The sequence below is a fragment of the Triturus cristatus genome, chromosome 8 (assembly GCF_964204655.1).
Source record: "Triturus cristatus chromosome 8, aTriCri1.1, whole genome shotgun sequence".
NCBI classification, from domain to species: Eukaryota; Metazoa; Chordata; class Amphibia; order Caudata; family Salamandridae; genus Triturus; species Triturus cristatus.
Window position 1 is genome coordinate 1,007,217,858 of NC_140591.1, and position 18,199 is coordinate 1,007,236,056.

The window sequence follows — 18,199 nt, forward strand, 5'->3', positions numbered from 1 at the left end:
CTCCTGGGCAAAGGCACAAGTTTAAACTATACGGATCTACATCCCTTCAGGAGGTTGACACTGGGGACAGAGACGGAAGGAGACGTGGTCCTAAGCGATTACCACTGCTTTGTGCCTCCACCACAGCGGGGACTGCCGGGCCCAGCTGGTCACTGGTCTCGGCGTGCCAGAGGGTTCTCAGAGGAGAACACACATAGAAATCCTGTTGGCTCTGGTTGAACTGATCAGCGATGGCTACAACCAGACCTAAAAAAGACAGCAGTGTGAAAGACATGCTTTCCAGGCCAGTGGGGTGAGCTTCTGGGGACTGGCCCCTGCAGTTACTGCTCCCTCTGAGTCTCATGAGAAGAATTTGGAGGAGCCTGTGACCCACTCCATCCTTGAATCCCTGTCCACCTCCCTCTGAGAAGACCTACAGGAAATTAAGAAAGATTTCTCCAGCGATATCAGGGAACTCAGGAGAGATATGAATTCCCTAAACGGTCGTGTAGCGGCCCTGGAGGACCACGTGTCAGACATAAAGCTGCTGCAGCAGGAAATCCTCCACGATCAATAGTTGGTTCTACAGGCACACACAGAGGACCTTGAGAACAGATCCCACTGGAACAACATCAAGATTAGGGGTATAGCTTCCAAGGCAGGAGGCAGGGACCTCGCTGGCTTTGTCGCAATCTCTTCAGAGCGGTTCTTGATCCACCCCGACCATGGAAATAAAGATAGACTGGGCTCACCAAGTTAGTAACTGATGAGTGGAGGCAGCCACCCCAGCAGACATTGTGGTCTGCATACATGACTTCCAACTAAAGGATGACATTCTACGTAAGGCTCGAGAGAAGCATCCCCTCACCTTCCGAGATCAAATACCCACTCTCTTCCAGGACCTGGTGGCATCTACCTTGCAAAAAAGATGCGCCTTCAGACCAGCGATTCTCGCAACAATCGGAGTGTCGTACTCGTGGGGGTCCCCCCTCTACTCTACCTCATTGTCTGCTAAGAGGGGAAGCTCTTTCATCTGCAGTCACTGGAGGAGACCTGTAGGGTACTGGGTATTAATTTGTCAACGGAAAACTCAGATATCCCCAACCTGCATGATTGGTAGTCGTCCTAGTGGCGTTCCAGTGAGTCAGGGAGGAATCTGCCCGCCTGGATCTGGCCACGATTGCCAAGGGTCAACAGGCTGCATGAGACTTGATTCCTGAGTCACTAGCTAAAGCTGACTCCCGGTGATGCAGCTGGGCAGAAGTGATCGCAGACTGCAATATGGGCGGTTGGGCAGCAGGTTGGGGGGGGTTGAGACCACGGTTTGACCTTTACAACTGACAACTGGAACTCTGGAACTGCTACTCCCTTGGTGGACCATCCATGTTCACATATGCTTGGTTGCTTCTTGTTTTTCAGGGGTTCTTGTTTAACTTTGGGGTAAACTCAGGTTCAATATTGCTACGATGCTAGGCATACACTGTAACAGCTAATTCATTGAGGCACCGCACTAGCCCCCGCACCGTGCAATGGGCATCACTAGGGACAGCTGTTCGACCTTCCCTGCCAGGCTACGGGTGACATTCTTTTTGGATGCATTTAAATACTTCTATGCTGACCTATATACTAGTCTGGAGCTTGCAGAAGGTACCTCATACCTTGCCGATTCACACACATCCCTTCTCACATCCGACCAACTAGCCTCGTTTGATCAGGGGATCTGAGTGGAGGAGGTCATTTCACCAATCTCTCAACAACAGAATTTGAAGTCTCCAGGCCCGACGGCTTCCCATCAATATTCTATAAAATATTCTGTCAAGACCTCTCCCCGCTCCTAACACATCTCTTCAACTCCTTCTTGTCTTCCGGAGCTATTCCGCCCTCCATGTTGATGGCGCTGGTGGCGGTTGTACCCAAGCCTGGTAAAGATAGGCAACGATGCAGCTCATGCCTTCCAATCTCCTTATTGAACGTCGACCTAAAATTGTTCACCTCTATCTTGACGTCCAGATTGGGCTCCTGTATGCTGTCCATAATAGACCCGGATCAGGCAGGCCTTATCTCCTAATGCCAGACCAGCGATAACACTAAGAGAAGGCTGCATATCTTAGAGAAGGCTTCACGCGCCCCATGAGAGTATATGCTACTAGCTATCAACGCCATGAAGGCCATTGACAGGGTGCATTGTCCTTTCTTGGAACAATTCTTGGCCCACTTCTGGATATCTGGGAGGTTCCAGTCTTGGATTCTCAACTGCTATCACCTTCCCACAGCGTCGGTCAGGGTGAATGGCTGTATTTCTGTTCCCTTTGCCATCGGTTGGGGGACTCAGCATGGGTGATCCCTGCCCCCCTGCTGTCCCCCCTCTACAAGGAGCCTCTGGCCCAGAGAGGTGTGGCTCACTGGTTAGAGGCGGCAGACCCGTAAGCAGAGAATCGGCCAGGGACCAGGGTTCAATTCCCGACGAGGCAGGGTCGTGGACCAGGGTCAAAACGGACTCGATAATTCTCGCCTCGGTACCTACTCTAACCAGGAACACACTCGGCAACTCTGGGCATTAAGCTTGCCTCATCTCTACAACGGCCCCCCACAGACGCCGGGGATGCCTGGTTTCACCTTGGAGATACCCAGTAAGGGACCATCTCACAGGGAAAACCAGGACGGGTTCCCCAGCGGTCTTCAGCGCCAGGATACTCCGACAGAAGTGATAGTGCGCTTTACAAGTACACACACATTTACATTTACATTTACGACAATCCCAACATCTTTGGGACCACTTTTGGGGGGGAACAACATAGGGTCAGCCTGCACGCTGACGATGTTTTGGCAACGTTGGACATACCGGCAAGGTCCCTACCTGCGTTCATGGCTGAGCTAGAGACATTTGGACTCACCTCGGGATTCCAAGTTAACGTTACTAATTCCTTGCGGCGCGATACCCTATTCAATTGGCAAAGTCGATGGTCCCTTATTTAGGGATCAAACTGGCCTCCACTGCCCAGGCAACCTCAGTGCTTAACTATCAATCTTTATACAGTCACCTTAAGGCTGAATTGGCCCGATGGAGATCACACACAATTTCATGGCTGGGTAGAGTTGCAGCCATTAAAATGAGGATTTTACCCCAAATCCTGTATCTCTTTCAAACTCTTCCCCTAGCTCCCCCGACAGGGATGATTCTCAAATTACAATCAAAACTGCACCAATTTGTATGGGCTGGTAAACGCCCCAGAATGAAGAAAGAGGTTACCTACTTACCTTCAGGTGCAGGGGAACTTGGTATACTGAACATATACTTTCAGGCAACCCAATTAAGGTAGCTAGTCTAATGGAAAAGGGATGGGTCAGAGCGACACTAGCTCTTCCAGGATCGGGCGGTAGCCGGCACTTCCCTTTGGAAGATTCCCTTTCTGAAGAAACCACACAGATATAGTCTATCTTCCTTCCCCTCTCCCTTGACGCCTCTACTTCATAATCCTGACTTCCTACCAGTCAATAACCTCGGGCATACTCCAGATGGCCCAAGTCCTCCTGCTGCTCAGTGGGACATACGATGGATGAGGAAGGGATCTCATTCACACAACTACACGTAGACTATGCTACTCCGGAGACAGAGCAATTGCACTACTGGCAACTACGTCACTGCCTTTTACATCCTGACAACAAGACGGCGGTGCAGAGATATCTCACCCCATATATAAAATGGCTGGTTTCTAAGACACCTGACAGACGACTGATCTCAACTGCCTACACTCTCCTCAACCAACCCTCCAGGCATATCTTTAAATCCAATCTGATTTGCTGGGAAAAAGAACTAGGGAGACATCTGACTAGTAAGGTATATATTACAGGGCCCGCCATACCACTTGCAATTCAGCCCTTACCGAAACACTCACAATGGTAGCCACGTGCTGGAACTTGACACTGGAAGCATGCACAAGATCGATCTGACCAAAAGTACAACTTGTTGGAGGGGTTGTGATGCGGGGAGGCACTGGTACATCTGCTGTGGGATTGCCCTTGCATTCAGGCATACTGATCACAAGAGCTCGATGACATCGACACGATCCTGGGGTTACCCAACCCACTCACTTTACCCCTTTAAATCCAGATGGGGGAGGCAGATTTGCCGAGCCCTGGGCACAGCGATTCTGAACATCCTGTCACACTGGGGGATGACACATTTACCCACACACTTGGGCTGGCTTCACCTCCTTCGGCTTATTCTGGGTATGGAGACGAACACCCTCTTTCTTACAGATCAATGACTGTGTTTTGGGAAATTGTGGCACCCTTACATATCCCTCCTTACACAAGAATTCAGAGAACTAACTTGCCCAAATACCTTCGCGTCCTACGATTGTCAGAACTGGTCTCCGTCATTGGTAATGAGACTGCCTCATGACCTTATTGTTTGCTTTAATATTAATGTGATGGCTCTGAAGCACCCTGAGCATTTTATGGGGGGTAGGGGGAGGGATAACGAGGTTCTATGTTTTGATCTTGTTTGTTGCTCATTCAAACCAAGACTGGTGGATTCTTCTGTCGGTGTTGTATACACTATCGCCTTGCAAGTTATCTCTTGCAGTTAAAAGAATAAAGGGGCATGTTATCAAGAAACTGCTTTAAACTTATCGCCGCTTTAGCGACAGAAAACTGCAGCTAAAGTGGCTATAATGGGCTTGATAATATGCCCTTGAGAATTCCCATAGAAGCCCATGTTCTGGTGTCAACATGGGCTTCTATTGGAATTCTCTGCGGCATATTATCAAGCCCATTATTGCCGCTTTAGTGGCAGTTTTCTGCTGCTAAAGCGGCGATAATTTTAACGCCGTGCTTGAAATATGCCCCAAAGAGATTCAAACCATAAGATGCAGGCTCTTGTGTGTGGCTGAAGAAATCAACACATCATCTGCTCATGGCTGGAAAAATCAACGCTGCACCTATTTTGTTGCCGCCGTATTGACCCTAGCACGTCTGGATTTTCCACGCATCGCACCTGTGGGCCACGTTCTCTATCGACGTTGACCAGCAGCAAGGAACCAAGACCATGTGTCTGGAAATCCATGCACCACCTCCTCTCACAGTAAAGAACCGATACATCACCTACCCTGAGCTGCAGTAAGGAACCAACGCATCACCTCCTCTGGCAGTAAGGAACCAATGTATCACCTCCCCTGGGAGTAAGGTACTGACGCATCGTTTTTTTTCCCGTCACCTGACCTCCCCTTTGCCTGTTTTTGTCTGATGTTGATGCATATAGGGTACTTTGTGCTAAAAGTTATGCATCCATAGCTTCATATGGACTGAACTGTTTTAAACGTTTTAAGGGCGATATCTTTGCTTATGTCTGTTGGATTTTGGACGTTTTGGTCTTGTTTTTTTTAGATAGAGATTACTTATTTTTCTAAAACTGTGTGGTGTCCATTTGTAGTGTTTTTGCTGTGTCACTGTGTGTTTATTCACAAATGCTTTACACATTGCCACTAAGATAAGCCTGACTGCTTGTGCCAAGCTACCAAGGGAGTGAGCAGGGGTTATTTTAGCTTTGCAATCCCTTTACCCTTACCAGAACGAAGGGTCCCCATTTGGACAGGGTGCAAGCCAATGCCAACTAGAGGCCCCCATTTCTAACAATGTTATATTCTGTTTTATCACTTTGAAACAAAACTCAAATGTTCATTAAGTTATTACTTCAATTCAATTCAAAATTACTTTATTCGGTAATTGATAAAGTTGATCATAAAAGTTCATATACCTGTTATCACTTAGGGCCGCATGTAACAAGCAATTTTGCTTTCGTAGACGGCCCGATTCTCAGAATTGACCTGTTTGCAAACACAAACATGCTTTTTAAATGTCTCAAACCCTATTTTGCGATTTGGTATCCTGTTACGAATCGCAAAATGGATTTGCGATTCGGTATTTGGGAGGGGCGTGTTTAGGGTGTCCCTTCCAAATACCGAATCTCTGCGGTATGTATGAATGTTTTGTGGAAGTGAATGCCGTCGCAAAACATTCGCATTTTGCCACCTACTTCAAGTAGGTGATAACCCATTACCAAATGGGAAGGGGTCCCCAAGGGACCGCTTCCCCTTTGTGAATGTTTGTAAAAGCATTTTTAAGGTCAGGCTGTGGTCCCACGGACCACTACCTCGTCTTAAAAAAATGAAAAGAAAACTTTTAATTTTACTTTTTGTCAAGCTTCTCGTTTTCCTTTAAGGAAAATGGGATGCTTTACAAAAAAGTTAGCTTTTTTTAAAAGCAATCACAGACATGGTGGTCTGCTGATCTCACCAGTCCACCATCCCTGTGAATTTTGCGATTCCTAATGGGTCGCAAATTGCGACCTACCTCATTAATATTCATGCGGTAGGTCATTTGCGACCCATTAGGAATCACAGAAAATGTTCAACACATTTTCATACATTTCGTTTTGCGTTGTCCTAATTGCGAATCTCAAGGATTTGCAATTAGGGAATCGCAAAACGGTTTATTGATACATCTGGCCCTAAATTCCCGTCAAGATGGTGGTAGCACAAGCATTAATGCCATCTGATTTCCCTTGCACATTTTAGCACATAGATGTACAAACTGGATCATATAAACTGGATAGAAATAAGATGGATGCATAATGGTATGTGCATGCTCGAGACCGTCCACACACAGGGTTAACACAATTTAGCCAGTGTCCTAAGCAGTCTCTGATCCTTCCTCAATTTGTTGGAAGATCCTACATATCTGTCTTCGTGCCTCTAAGTGGGCATATTTTCCTGTGTTAATACATGGTGATTACGTGTTAGTCTCTTGAGTCGCGCAGTCCGATGTACAACACTGGCTCACATTGCGAACTCTGCCATTGATGAAAAAATGAGTGCCTTCATGACTGGCTTTTTCTTGGGGATGGCGTTCATTGCACAAGGTTAGGGTCGCAGTGGGTGCCAAAATCAATGTAGCGTTGGCACCCACTTGAATTTCCATGGTGAATTTTAGAAACACTGCTGTGCAAAAACTTCATTTGTTTTTGGTAGTGTGGATCTTTTTGCCATACTTTTACTAGGTAAAGCTGTGTAATCTTTATGAAACATTTGTTTAACTTTATCAGATATCCTGCTTGTACACACCTGTTGCTGGAATGTATAATAATATTTATTTAATCCAACAAGAGAGTAGTGCTAGGCCCCATAAAGTCCTTTTGCAGTATAACATGTAGTAGGAAGGCGTTCTGCTATGGTTTTGTGATTTATATAAAATAAGAATACTTCTCGAGAAACTTAGATGTTTGTCCTTCGAATCATAAGTCAATTCTTTCTTTAGGGATTACTGTTTAAAACGTATAGCTCAGATAAAATGTGGCATTTTGGTACTCTTATGTTGCAACTTTGACTGTGTGGTGTACTATTAAAAATGTTTTTCTGTCTGTCTGTCTTTTCTTTTAGTTTGTGTTCTCATGCTTTTTCAGCTTTGTACATATTTATTTAGCTTCTTTATACATTTTGCCCAATATAATGTTTTTCTTTTTTCGTTCCTAGCGGCTTATGTAAAATCCAACTGTCTAAATCAGATCGAAAAGTTACCAAACAAATCAACCTTGGCAAACAGACAAAAACAGTGTATGACATGCTGTTCTACCTGAGCGGACAAATGCTTCCAGGAATCACAGCCAGTCAAGCACTGCCCTCAGACCCTACCGAAAGGGTTCTACAGCTGCATTGGCAACACACCACGCTTCTCACCTTCCTTAAGTAAGTAGGCACACAGAGGACAGAAATATGTGGGGAAGTGATTGGCTACATGGATCAGCAAAGTACTCTGTTAGTTATGCAAATGGAGAAATTAATCATTTCAAAGAAATTTGTTGTGATTGAAATGATCATTATGATGATGGCAGGAGGATGCATCTTCTGGTTAGACAAGGGATTTTGGTGATAGGAAGTTTCTGGTGCAATCAGGTGCAAGTGCCTCTCTTTATGTCAATGATAGTTCTCCATTTGTCGTGTCAGTGTAGGCTTTCTTCAGGTGTCTAATGTAGGATTGTCAGCAGTAAACAAAAGTGCATACTTCCTTCTCGTTCTTTTGACGTTTTACCAATTGTACAAGACAGCATGGTCAAAGTGAACAAAACTCTTACCGATTTTTGTGCTCCCACTTTAAGGAAGCGTATTTAGTGTGCGTAAGGGGAGGCCAGCTAAAAGATGTTGACAGATTCTATGAAATACAAACCCATGACTGTCAGCACCATCATAATCTGGTGGGGCTTTACAATTTAAAACGTGTACTCTTTACTGGGTGTATGCACAAATAAAACTATTGCGTAATCTTACGCATATCTGCTTCTTCATCCTGAAAAATCACCCACTGGGAGGCAGAACCAAAGGTTTGGATCTATAGCATCAGTTAACAGCAGTTATACATGTTCATAATATGCTTTGTTCCCACCCCAGGTGGCCACAGGCCACACTGTGCCAGTAACTAGTTGTATATTTATAGCTGTGTCGTATATGTATGTGTAGCTATATTTGTGTGTGTGTATACATATATATAGATATTCACTGAAAAACCATAGGTTTCACAAATGTTATAGTTAGCTGGACATTTCACTCGTAAAAAACCAATGAAATTCCCCCGTTATAGTTAGTTCAGCTAACTATAACTCGCACGCCCGCAATCCACTGCTGATGACGTCACATATTACATCACTCATGACATGGTCAGTGACATCACTCATGACGTCACTGATGACATCTCAAATGACATCACTGATGACATCACTGATGACGTCATCCATGTGATAAATTACCACATCTTCTCACACCCTAATATAACCTTTGATACACCGACTCAAAATTTCAGAGTTCCATTCTCAAAACCATACATACTCCAATACCAATAACTAAATACCCACTTATTAACTCTTAGGTCTACATACACCTCCACTCATTCACCTGTACAGTCACTCATACTTACATTCACTCCATACAAGACTATCATATGCATTTATACACCTATATAGACACTCACACACCACCAATCATCCATAGAGGTACTCTCAGACCTAGTCAGTCATGCAAATAATCACACTCCCATTTACTCACCTATGCGGTTATACACACTCAAGTTCACTTACTCATAAAAATAGTACCACATTCTTACGCTCTTATAAAATCATTGATACAAGCACACACTCATCCATACAGTCACTCTCACAATCACACACTCTCACATCTACCTACTTATATACTCTTACACGCATATATACTGCCTTTCACATATGTAGTTAGCCACTGAGATATACATTCAATCCCTAACACACCCATACATACACTCACTCAACCATACAGTCCATCACAGATGCACGCTTAAAACCATGCACCCATAGAATCACCCACTCAAACATCTATGCATAGAGTCACATACACCCTACCCACACAAACACTCAGGAACCCATACAGATACTGAGACAAGCAATCAATAACTCATATAGACACTCATATAGCTATTCACAAAACCATGCAGCCACTTATACACCAACATACAGACACATACAGACATTTACACAGTTTAGTCACTAGTCTGCAGTAAGATACATTTAATGACTCACTTATAGAGTCAGTTACGCACCACAGAAAATCATCCATTTACACACTTGTACACCCACTCATTCTTCAACAGGCCTTTCCCTATATATATTAAACATATTAAAATTGTTCAGAAACACATACTCAATGGATGATGTCATCAGTGATGTCATTAGAGATGTCATCAGTGATGTCATGAGTGATGTCACTGATCATGTCATGAGTGATGTAATATGTGACGTCATCAGCAGTGGATTGCGGGCGCGCGAGTTATAGTTAGCTGAACTAACTATGACGGGGGAATTTCATTGGTTTTTTACGAGTGAAATGTCCAGCTAACTATAACATTTGTGAAACCTACGGTTTTTTCAGTGAATTTGCAAGGTTTTTTAAATGCTAATTCCTAACTATAACGTGTGTGAAACCTATGGTTTTTTCAGTGAATTTGCAAGGTTTTTTAAATGCTAATTCCTAACTATAACGTGTGTGAAACCTATGGTTTTTTTCAGTGAATTTGCAAGGTTTTTTAAATGCTAATTTATGAATGTATTATTATATTTTTAAAATATTTATTTTCCAATAATTCTACCTATGTATATAGTTATAGATTGACTTTATCCTGTAATATGGAATGGCTCAGCTCTTTTTTTTTTTTAATTTGGATAAAGTTGAACAGCATAGTTAATATCTTCTATAAACTTATAAACACTTTAAAATGTTTTTTTTTTATGGTGCGCGCACGGTGCGCCATGCGTACGTGCTCCATGTGCGCATGCGTACGTACTCCACGTGCACATACGTACGTCATGCGAGCTCCGTACGTGCATGCGCGCGTGCACGGTGCGCGCACTGCAAGTCATGTGATTTAGAAACGACACTTTTCATTGGTTTATAGTAGTTTCAGGTCATGTGATTAAGAAACAATACTTTTCATTGGTTTATAGTAGTTTCAGTTCCAGAAACTTCCAACACCACACCCACTCCCCTCATTATTTCTTCTGATTCCCTGGGAGAAGGAGCTGAGCAGCTTTTCCAGTACTCCAGTACTTGAGAATGGCAGAGCAGCAGTCATCTTCTGGGAGTGAGCAGGAGACCCTTGTGAGACAGAGGAAACAGAAAGACTCTTGTATCTGGCAATTTTTTAGATTTCCAGAGGGGCAGAAGAAGGTGAATGCTCCAAAAGTCACCTGCACTATTTGTGGTGTTGTCTTATCAAGAGGAGATCCTAAAAATAAATACTCTTTTAGTATTTTCACTATGATCAGGCACGTTAAAGGAGTACATCCTGTGGCTTTTGCTCGAGCTGCTAGAGACAACCCTCCAGCAGCTCAGCCGAGCACATCCGCAGCAGCTCAGCCGAGCACATCCGCAGCAGCTCAGCCGAGCACTTCATCTGCGGCGGTAGCTTCACCTGCTTCTGTTCCTCTGGATATACACCCTCTGTTCAAGAGGGTGCATATACGGTGCAATGCGTGCAATGCTCTTCTCTCTTATGGGGACACCAGCATTCCCCTAATAGAGAGCAAGATACAGCAGCACACATGCGGCACCCCATAATTTTTTTCATTTTTTTGTTCCTCGGTTCCTCAATTAACACAACGGCTCTTTTTAGAGCCAACTAACATCTAAACACCTAAATTAGATTTTTAATTCTATTTTTTTTATGACTTTTTTTCCGCCGTGCGCGCACCTTGCGACGGTGCGCGCACGGTGCGCGCACCTCGCGATTTTTTTAAAAAAGATAAAATGTTTTTTTCACCCGTCAGGGTCCTTCAGGGACCCCCTGACAAAAGCTAGGGGGTCAGGAACTCTGTACCCTGCCCCCTTTTCACGTTCTCCACCTTTCTTTTTCACTGTCACACACAAAATGGCGGACAACACTTCCTGATTTCGACCGATTAGAATGTTGACTGACATGTAACCACCAATCACAATTACGCTTGCGCACGTTAAGGTGCGCGCAAGGTGCGCGCACGGTGCGCGCATATAGATATTTATGTACTTTTAACTGCAATTTTCTCAGGAACTACTGAACAGATTGACACCATATACGCAAAAGGCACATCCCTGACCTGAGGACTACCTCTTTGCCAAATTTCAAGTAATTCTGTTCAGCCGTTCGGGCTGTACCTTCGACTGAAGGTTCTATGGGAAAATGCACGGGGAAAACGCGTTTTGGGACCCCCCTTTTTTCTCAGCCCCTGCTTAACGAATCACCCCGAGACTTCCAGGGTAGGAGCTGAGCGGAGCGCCCCATTAGTTTTGAAAATTTTGCGAGGATCCGTCAACCGGCGCCAAAGTTATTCAAAATAGAATTTTCAGATTTCCTATGGAAACACGGTCCTAACTATAACTATCTACTGGCGACCGCCAGTAGATATGATATATATATATATATATATATATATATATATATATATATATCATGTCATGTGAACAAGGCTCACGGGAGCCGAAACGCGTTATGACGACCGCGGAGTAAAAAATTCTTTTTTTGCACTTACTTTGCGTCCGTGTCCGTTCTTGGAGCCATCCATTTGAAGACGGAAAAAAAAAATATATATATATATATATCAATATATATATATATATATAGTGGGGAAACATCCAACAGTGACGTACAGAAGAGCCAAAAACTTAAAAGATCATTTGATCCATAGTCACTTTAAAGGGAAGAAAAAGGAAGATACATGGCTCAACACGAAAGGTTTTGTGAAATGTCACATGTGCAAAGCTTGCCAAATGGCGAAACAAACAAAGGAAATCAAGATGACCGACAACAGAACATGGCAAATCCGTCAACTGATAACATGTAAAACTCAATATACAATATATATTGTGGAATGTCCGTGCCCCCTAAAATATGTGGGGAGCACTATTTTTGAACTAAAGAAGTGAATCTTGGAACACGTCAGGGCGACAATACATAAGGACAGAACAATTGCTGTAGCAAAACATATGGAGGACCATCATAAAGGAGACTGGAAACAATTAAGATTTTATGGCATTGATACGATCCCAAAGAAAGAACGGGGTGGTGATCGTGAAAAACAATTACGCCAGAAAGAATCGCTTTACATTTAAAAATTACGAACATTGCATCCACATGGGCTGAATCAGTCGGAAGAACTGTATATTCATCTGTAATTTTTGATAGCTTCTCATGGTAATTGTGAAAACAGAATATAAAAAAGAAAAAAGAAAAAGAAAGAATGACAAAGAAAAGAGAAAAACTAGACACATGAAAATTAATAATACAGAAAAAAGAAGGAACGGAAGGAAAGAACTATAACAGCTTAAAACAATAAAAAAGAGAAAATATTGAAAATGAGCTTGAGTTAAAAATTTAGTTACTGGAAGAAAGGCGTTAAAGTAAAGGACAGAAGAAGTAACAAACTGGTCATTTCCCATTGAAGGGAAGAAAAATAAAGTAATAAAAAGATGACATGCCTCCGTTTCCAAAAGGAAAAGAAATGGGTACTAAGTGCACAAAGAATCATTTTTGTTAATGTCTTTGACTTTGAAAAATAAGTATCACTTTGATTAATGTCACTTTCACGTTTTATTAAAAAAAGTTAAAAAAGGAAAAAACTACATCCTCCAGAAGGCATAGGGGCACATTGAACTGTGGCAGGAAATGATGTAACAGCCATTTGAATATATACATGGGCATGCCCATAAGTCAGGTTGATCGTGAGCAAGGAATCAGGGCATTCCGAAACGCGTATATCTTGCTGTGCCTAAACAGCCCGCTACTGTGAAGGAATCAAAATAGAAAGTGCAAAAAGAAAAGAATATGCGAGTTCGTCCCGTTTATATCCCTCCGACTGGAGAGGTTTTGTGTGCATATATATATATATATATATATATATATATATATATATATATATATATATATATATATATATATATATATATATATATATATATATATATATCTTTTCAGGGTGCTGACAAATTGCTGGCGGCGCTCATGTTGCAGCGCTCCACCACACGATGCGAATGATAATTAAACCCATTTCTTTTGCGATATGAAGAAACCACGGCACTCCAAAGCTGTTCAGTTTGATTAATTTATTTTATCGTTAGAAGCATCTATGCATTTCGGTGCTGCTGCATCTTGGTCACGATGTAGATCATTGCACAATTACAGTTTTTACATCACAAATAATGTGATCACTTTACATAAGCATAAAGAAAGGACTATGTCGGCTTCTTTTGGTTTTTCACCGCCATGTTAAAATCGCACATTTCATGGCATTTAAATCCTGTTTTCTCATTTTCAAGTGTAATCATCTTCTATTTTGATTTAATGATTTATCTATCCTTTAACAGTATGTATGATACGTTCACAAAATACCTTAAGAAGTTGTGCACTCTCCGTAACAATGCTTTAATAACAGTAAATATATACATTGTATGATTTCCATCTAATTTTTTTTAAGACCTTGTAATCAATTAACTTATAGTCTTTTAATAATAAAAATAAGCTCATACAACACTATGAGACATTATTAATTTGAAATTCAATACTTATCTCTGCCCAAGTGGGCGTCAACACATTTGATTGTTAAATCTTCTTACTATCTACTCGGTTATCTCCCAAGGTTGATTTCCACAGGTAAAGTGTAAATACATACCCTGCATGAAGTAATCATGCACTTTGCAAACCTTCAAATTAATGTATACAAGAGCCTGTCAACAGGCTGCACAATTGTTCTGTATTTGTGTAACACAGTAAAATAGCTGACAATAGTGCAGACAGGGCAGTGCTCAAAATGGTGAGTTGGTGAATCTTTTTGAATTTGCACTTGTACATCCTGGGTTATCAAACAGTAGTTATCAAAAAATGTCCAAAATTGATGTTTTTGTCTCCATTTTATGAGCAATCAATAAATAACAACCTGGAGTAGCTAGTCTGTGGGCCTCATCAGGACATGTGTGATCTATGAGTGGATATGTGAAGTAAGCAAGAGGGCCCATGCTCTGTATGACTGGGGGTTACAGTCTATATAGTGAATGTGTCTCAATGTGCACGTACCTCATTCTATAATTTACTGACCCAGGGAGTGATTTTGTTTTCACCAATGAACGGTAAGTGTCTGCCTACAGATCAGATTTTCATCATCAACATTGCTTCACTGAAAAGTAATCCGGCATGAGACATGCAGTAGTAAATGATGTTGCATATATAAACCGCATTATACTGCATTACCACGAGTGTCACTAAAAGGCTCACACCCCAGATACTGTTGTGTGAAGGTCATCATTTATTAGTCTGCCTGTGTTTATACCTCATTATATGAAAGCACATAAATGGGTCACAAGATTGGTGATGGTTGGGACTCGATGAATGAGTTAATAGCAATATACGTATTTGATTTTTAACAAACAACATATATCTTTGTCAATTTCTGTAATCAGACTCTGGTGATAGCTTGCTTTTTAGATTTAGAGGTGTCTTTACTCGTTTATACAACTCTCAATGGTCTCTCAAATTAATGAGTAGACCTTAAATCATGGCAGAATTCGATAGATCATAAGGAACCAACTTCTGTCACTAGTGTTTGTACCAGATTGTGAGTTCAGCAAAACGCAGTGTTTAATTTGTGAAGGAATGAGTGCCGGTATGTAAAGCTCTGCTCACGTGCTCATGTCCGGTGCTATTTAATGTTAGGGCACCAAACACCAAGCCAAGGCTGCTTGGTCTTGAATTAACCTCGTGCCTCTTTAGTCCACTACCAGAAGCTCTCTGTGGTCCTTTATATCACTCTTGCAGGCTCCTTCTTCCTCCCTTTTTCCTTTGTGTGTGTTTTCCATCTCCTGCTCTCAAAGTATCTGATGAGATTCAATAAGTGCTAGTCCCCAAAAATGAATACCTGCTACACAATGCAGACACCCGTGTAATTAATGCTGGAGTTTGTAATTATTGCCAATTTTCTGACACTTCAGCAACCTGAGACACTCATGTGCTCTCATATACTGATGCATTAAAACAGGTAGGTTACAACGTCTCGGGTACCTTTTAGCGACACTAGTGGTTGTGCTGTATGTTGGTGGTTAGATATGCACCACCCTTTCCAAATTATGTGTCATGCCTGATTCATTTTTAGTTTTAATGAAACATTGTTGATGAGAGTCTGATCTGAAGGCAAATGCTTCCCATTCATTGGTGAATAGAAGCTCATACCCTTGTTAAATAAATGATAGAACTAGGTAGATGGACAGTGTGACACACACTATAGAGAATGTAACCCCAGACACATATCCTAAGGGTCCCCTTTAGTTTACCTTTTTTGACTTCACAGTTTCATAGACATATTGGCATGTGTCCTGATGAGATCCGTATACTAAAATTTCCAGGTTGACCAGTGAATGACACTCCTGATGCTGTTTTTTGATTGATCCAAATGGAGACAAAAAATCCATGATGGACATTCTCTTTTATCTAATGTTTGAACACCCAGGATTTATATGTATAATTTCAATAAGATTTGCACACTCACCATTACCAGTATGCACTATTGTCTAGGCTATGTTATTTTACTGTGTGACACCAATATAGAACAATTTTGTTTCACTTTGATAGGCTCTTGTATGTGTTTATTTGAAGGTTTGTTGTTAGCTGATCAATTCATACAGGGTATATATTTAAACTTTAACTGGGCAAATCAATCCCATAGAACTGTTTTGTGGGGCTCTTGATATTCAGGCACCCCCAGGAACTGACCTCAAACAGGACTCTTTATCTTCAGCCAGCCCTGAGTACTATAAAGGAGTCTAGAGTACAGGAAGCTCTGCTAGGGGCAAAATTATGCATGGCATGTGTTTTAAGTAATCTGCATAGTGTACACGTATGCATAGGTATATAGATCTGCACAGCATGGACATGTAAATATCTTGTGAAATCTAACACTTGGTCTCCTTGAAGTAAAATTTGTAAAAATGGTCCAACCACGATGCCTTGTCGTGATCAGGAATTCTTGAAAATGGTGACATTGTTTTTTTACATTTGTTGTCTATTGTGTTCACAGTGGTGTTCTGTGCTTTATACACAATCTGCTGGTCCTTTTCCCCATAAATGGAAATATTCACTTTAGTAGGTTGTCAATATTGCTCAAGAGATCACAGAAACATGGTATCAATTGAACCAAGTCCTTCGCTTACTATTGGTTTAATGTGTTAGGTCTAGGATGCAAAACCGCTGAGCATTGTATTATAATGCTTATCCTGAAGATATTCCCCGGGGCGAAATTTAAATTACGACAGAGTAGTGTTTTAATTTCGGGAACTTCTCATTACGCTTGCTACATAAAATTCCTAAAATTACACCATCAAGCTACATTGCATAATTACGCTGCCATTCACAGCAAAACTTATAGTATGAGAACATGTGAATTTATGTGAACAACCAGAACCCGAGTGGCTGTTGTTTGCAGCAATTGTGTTTTTCACCTCTTGTTTTAGCACAAATCGCATCCTTGTATCAAGGATTGATGCACAGTTGCACTCTGTCCGAAAATTATAGCACTAAAGGATGGATTTGCATTTTGCATAATGTTGACAATATTTTTCGTAATTACACAAAAGCCAATTACACTAATTTTCCACAGCCCCCCCCCTCCCAGAAATGGGGCACATTTCCAAAAGGATAAGGACACCTCCCTTTTCTCTAAATGTGGACACTTTATCTCTATGAGCTTTGAATATGTTCACCTTTCTTCATCATACTATAGTGGTATGCTAACTTCAGTAGTAGAAAACACCAGCGGCACCTCCTCCGCAATGGAGGAGGAGTGTCACCCTACTGCCTGGCTCAGAGCCAGCAAATGTAAAATAAAATGATGTTCTTGCAACATTTTATTTTGCATTTACCCCTCCCCCCCTCGCCCGTGACCCCGCCTCTTTCTCACTCTCCCTCCACCCGCCCCACCACCCTTTATTTGTGGAGCAGGTCACTGGAAAACACAGTGACAAACGTTTAGGCACTGACCTCATATAATCACATGGATTTAATAAACAAATTTGTTCATCGTGATGATTTTAGTTCTGTCTTCATATTTTCGGTCATTTCTACCGGATTTAGTATTAATCATACACTCAATTCAATATATAGTTAACTGACACTGAGTAATATAACATTCTGTACAGAGAGTAGATAGCATTGTACAGTAAACACATTCCTTTTAGAAGAATAAATGCATTGGATGGTTCATATCCTGAGCCCACCCCATCTCTTTCCTGAGCAGGTATTTTCTTTCCAGCATTACATGTTTAATTGCAGTTTGGAGACTGTTATAAGAAATATTGATTTTCGAGAAATATGAAAGATAGTTGATCTTTAAAAATGTGGCATGATCCGGTGTTGGTAGGTTAAATGCTTTGAACGCAAGTAAAGGGCTTTAATTTCTGTCACTAAATGTCTTATCCTGTGTCCCCTTGAGAAAATCATGTCTCAAGAATATTGTTTGTTTTGTTTCAGTCAAAAGGCGAGTCGGCTGCAAACTTTAACTTAAAGCAGAGAGCATTATGTCACGTTGGTAGACAGTGTGGTGCCTGGCACTCTTTTCTCATAAGGCTGTTCCTTCCTGCCGTTTCTCATGTGCAACAAATAGGTGCAGTCCCAGAGCAACATCTTAAAA

General features: G+C 41.8%; 1 protein-coding gene across 1 annotated transcript in view; it reads left to right on the forward strand.

Moving 5' to 3' along the window:
- CFAP47 (cilia and flagella associated protein 47) overlaps positions 1-18,199 on the forward strand; it is a 2,697,962-nt gene that overhangs the window by 539,126 nt on the left and 2,140,637 nt on the right. The window contains exon 30 of the mRNA XM_085622577.1: positions 7,512-7,724. Coding sequence (XP_085478703.1) covers positions 7,512-7,724 — 213 coding nt within the window. The remainder of the gene's footprint in view (positions 1-7,511; positions 7,725-18,199) is intronic.